At 35.1% G+C, this 4,857-nt stretch overlaps 1 protein-coding gene across 2 annotated transcripts in view; it reads right to left on the bottom strand.

The window, feature by feature from the left end:
* The window catches only part of LOC101848241 (N-acyl-phosphatidylethanolamine-hydrolyzing phospholipase D), a 20,600-nt gene extending 15,870 nt beyond the window's left edge, over positions 1 to 4,730 (bottom strand). Inside the window, exons 1-2 of one of the 2 annotated variants that reach the window (XM_035972726.1) lie at positions 4,651 to 4,730; positions 1,025 to 1,193 (exon numbers count right to left, since the gene is read on the bottom strand). In XM_035972726.1, coding sequence (XP_035828619.1) covers positions 1,025 to 1,186 — 162 coding nt within the window. In that variant the 5' untranslated portion in view covers positions 1,187 to 1,193; positions 4,651 to 4,730. The remainder of the gene's footprint in view (positions 1 to 1,024; positions 1,194 to 4,650) is intronic. The other variant, XM_005109766.3, reaches the window with a different exon arrangement.
* Between the last annotated feature and the right edge of the window lie 127 nt (positions 4,731 to 4,857).

Raw genomic sequence — 4,857 nt, forward strand, 5'->3', positions numbered from 1 at the left:
ATAACTCCAAAGGTCTAGTATTTAAATTCCTGCATGTGGTTGAAAGATGCATTTAATGTAAATGTACATTTTGTCAGCTTTACTTCTCCTTTCATATTGAATTTTAATGAGAGTAATATATATCATTTAATTTGGGTTTTTTGGGGGTTTTTTTAATGTATACCTGCATGTGTTTTTACGGTCCTGTACAGCCAAGGAAAATTTCCCACTGGGATAATAAATTACTATCTTATCTTATCTTATCTTTACGAACCTGATATTCCTTTCAGTACTTGATATTTGGTGTTTTCCACAAAACAATTGAGGGCCCAGCTGTTTTAATTCAGGGTTTATAATATAGTGTAAAGCGCTTAGAGCCTGCTGTTGAGCGGGGATATGCGCTATACAAATGCTATCTATTATTATTATTATTATTATTATATGCATAGCCACATTATCATTAAAAATATTAGTACCATGAAATTTGCAAACTGAGTGTCTGCAAAGTTGCTCTACTCTATATAACTGTCAATTTTCAATAGGTTTGATTTACAATTGTTGGAATTATTTATGAAATATAGACATTTTCCTTTGCAGTCACCCTGTATAAACACTAAATAAACGCACACATGAAAAGGTTACAATACACAAACACATACAGCAAGTGCACACAATCATGAATACACACAGATGAACACATTATGATACGCACAATATTTTAACTATTTCCTCTTGGTCATTCCACAAGCACAAAAGTAATATTTTTTAAGTTTTGAGAAAGAAAAAAAAAAGGAGCAGCCAAATCAGAACCGTGACTTGAGCATTCATTAATTTTCAGTTTCAAAACTAGGAAGGAAATACCAAAGCATAACATAATTACATTGTAAGATGCACCCTGATGTCTTTACTAGGATTATAACAACTTTATCTAAAAGCTCCCAGAAACTGATTTGTGTGGAATGACACTAACATTCTATCAATTATATTTAAAGCACAAAAGTCACCCAACAGCACAACTACAAATCTGCGTGAGTACTTAACATACTGATGCTTTCGGTATTGCTGAGTGATCCTTGGTCATGAAAATAAATTTAAATAATCCGCCCATACGCGGGTTCCTCCAGGTTTTCCATGGGTTCATGTAGCGACCATTAGAAAAGCAGGCTTCTGTGAATTCTGTCTCTGTCTCATGACTCAATTCCTCCATGACTTTTCTGAAATTAAATATATACACATACATATATCTAAAATATATTATAATATATATATATATATATATATATATATATATATATATATATATATATATATATATATTATATTGCATTAATAAAAAGCAATATTGTGCATGCAAAATGTAAATGTTTTATTAGTTCTTATTAAGGGGAGGGTCAATCAATGCTAAGAGAAATGATCATTAGCCTACACCAATCCATAAAATAAACAGAACAATTTTATTTTTCAAAGCTGACTGCAGAGCTCTGGCTGGAAAGCAAGAAATATTTTACATTTTAAAGTAAATACAACAAAACCTTGGCTCTAAATAATATCATGTAAAGTGAGACACGGTTGTGTCCTATTACCATTTTTATTCATCGTCTAAACCAATGCAGAACCAGAGGCCTTGAGTGAATTACATGATTATTTTTTGCTGATCATGATCAAAGTCTGCCACACAAAGATGAACAAAACCTTCAGCACCTCACACCACCAATAATATGAAATGCAGAAAATATGACAATCAAAAAGATATCTGGACTAGCCAAACAGAAACAATGAAAGTAAGCTAAAATCCAAAAAAAATCCAAGGCCCCTCGACTATAGGCCTACTCATCAACATAATAACAGGCTCAAAAAGCTCCAAGAATCCAAGTGTACCAGTATAATCACAAAGAATGGACAACTAAATGAGTAAAGACATGGTGGAATCAGGCGTTTGTCAGTTTTTGAGCATTTGAGATATAATCGGTATCATTTTTAAGCCTGTTCATTTCCCTTCCTTTTGACTAAAAAAAATTCCATCTATGTTGAATGGAAGTTGAAATATTTGCGAGTGAAGGGTAGCCTAGTATCAGAGGTAAAATTAGCAAGAAAATGTCCGCCAAAGTTTGTTAACTTCCATAGCCCCGAGAGTCCTTGGAAACTAAAAATTAACATTTTTTGTGCCTTTAATGAAAGTTTTTCAGTAAAAATTCCCATGGAAATGTGTTATTATATAGAAAAGGTGTTGAGCGGAAAAACAAAAGTTCGATAAAAATTGCCAAACTGGCGGGAAAATGCCTTTTTCTTCAATTTCACTATTTTGACTAGCGCCTGATTTCACAACGATGCCTCACAAATAGAGAAATAGAAACAAGAACTGAAAGCAAATTATTAATGGCAGTGATCAGAATTGTTCCATACTGAAACATAATGTTCCTATTAAGACAAAGCCATTAAAATGATCAACACTAACTTCATCCCATCACTTACCAATTATGAACGCCAAACATGAAATATGAAGGAAGACATTTGAGCAAAGAATAACAACTTGTTTTATAAAATGTAGCTGTTTAAAATGCTCCCACTGACACAATTTAATTAAGGAGGCGGGTTACCAGACCTGCCTGTCAGGGCCACACGCGAGCTGAGAGGGATACAATCAATTATCCTAGTAGACAGACAGAGGTATGACATTTTCTTCTGTAGGCGGCAGTAGGCCTTAGTACATCATGTTGAATTAAAATTAATTTGAGATACTTTTGACACACACGCTTTTGTTCTAAATCTTTTGAAAATCTTAGTTTTAATAAGATTTCGAGTTTTAAAGCACCACAACTCAGATTAGCCATGATAAAAGTGCCGAACATTAGAAATGTATTAAAATCAGAAACTAGATAAATGCAAAGTAGTAGGAGGAGCGTGAGATAATTATAGGCCTACAGCAATAGTTTTATCTAGTCTATACATTTGGCAACTTGGAAACAAATTTGTCACTTTTCCCATAAAACTACGACAGCCACAGAGTTGAAAGTTGGCAAGTACCTGCAAAAAGAAGGGGTCCCCATGACGGAGCCCGATTTTTTTTTTATTTATAAGGAATTCGTATTTATAATTCCCTGAAAATTATATTTTTGACAAAAAATTCCCGTCCTTCTTTCGCCTTTGTGATTATTCCACTGAGAAACAGAACAAATCTGCGTAGCTGTCCTCCACAGCGGAAGTGCCGGAAGTGATATTTCTTGAGGTGCATTTTGTTTTGAGTATAGATCTAGATCTAGATCTAGACCTTTTAATTTTTAGCATCGCTCAAGATCTATTGCTCCATTCCAGTAGAGTATAGTAGGCCAATGACTTTCAGTTGATGCTAATGCACCCATCATTCCTTTCATCGAAAGGAGGCCCAGCTAGTTATATAATATAGATATACACTATAATAGTGTTTGAAAAAAAAGGGAGCAAACCACAGATCGCTCGCCAACTACCCATTTTGAAAATTTATATAAAGGCCTATCTATGTCATTTTGCTGTGTCGCTTTTAGCTGGCCACTTTTAGTCCCACATGATGCTACACTTTCCCCCCATTTGCTCACATTCATGGTGCCCTGTTCTGAAAGTGAAAATATGCGTATCCAGCTGAAAACTTTTTCACTATCACAAGATGAAATAAAACTAGATCTAGATCTAGATCAGAAGTCTAGAATCCTCAGCCAAAGTTTATTATAATCGAAAATTAGATCTAGATCTAGATCTAAATCTAGATCTAGATCTAGATGTAATCTAGAATCTAGATCTAGACTAGATCTAGATCTAGTATACGTTTACAACTGTAACAAAACTGCGTGTATGCCTGCTGTGGCTTTGCATTATTTGCATTACTTGTTATAGTCATTACAATCTCTGAAAACAGTGAAGGACTTCCCTAACGAGCGACCACCCCAATAATTTAAAACACAATAAAGAAGAGACCTAGAAGTAGAAGCCTAACCCAAACCCTACCCCAACCCCTTCTTGTGACCCTAGCTCTCTGTTCTAGTCTCAGTGATGACTCGTCTGTCTCATAGATAGATCTAGATCTAAATCTAGACTAGAATCTAGATTTAGATCTAGATCTAGTGGTCACTCATTACGAAAGTCCTCCTCCCGAAAATATTACCTGCAGGCTGTACACCTATTCAACACACTTTTGAAATAAAGCCCCCGAGAGCGTGGACTGACAACCATCTAAAAACTTACGAGGATTGTTTGAGAGCCCTGTTTATCAACCCCCCAAGGGTTTTGTGGTGATCTTATACCTTAGCACGTTAAATTCCCAAAGTCAGACCTTCAAAACTTTGAACTGGGCCTAAAAATGTGCAAACTACCGTAATTTTGTCATTCGAAAACCATGAATGATGACTTGCACTCTGCTTTAGCCACGCCCATCTCCAGTTCGTCAGTAGATCTAGATCTAGATCTAGATCTAGATCTAGATATAGATCTAATCTAGATCTAGATCTATCTATAAATATTTTGGCATCTGAGATCTGTGCAATAAAAGTAGACATGTCGTCACAATTTTGTAGTACCGACACTGATTCTACAAGATGAGGGATGCGGTTACATTAACCGCACCTGTCGAATCTAGATGACTGAACAGAACATACATCTGAGTAGATCTAGAAGAAAAGGAAATTATAGACGTAGAACTACCTCCATCTACAAGCACAAGCAAGTGTACCAAGGTCTCTTTCGGCCAAGCCAAGTGCCGAGTTTGTTTACTTCAGGTTACGTCTGGGGAATGAAAAAAAGTTAAAGCCAGCCAAATGGCACTGTAAAACAGCTAAATTGAAATTTCCGAGATATAGATCTAGATCTATATATATATTATACATATTATTATTATTATTATTATTATTA

Source organism: Aplysia californica, unplaced genomic scaffold (genome assembly GCF_000002075.1).
Source record: "Aplysia californica isolate F4 #8 unplaced genomic scaffold, AplCal3.0 scaffold00814, whole genome shotgun sequence".
Taxonomy (NCBI): domain Eukaryota; kingdom Metazoa; phylum Mollusca; class Gastropoda; order Aplysiida; family Aplysiidae; genus Aplysia; species Aplysia californica.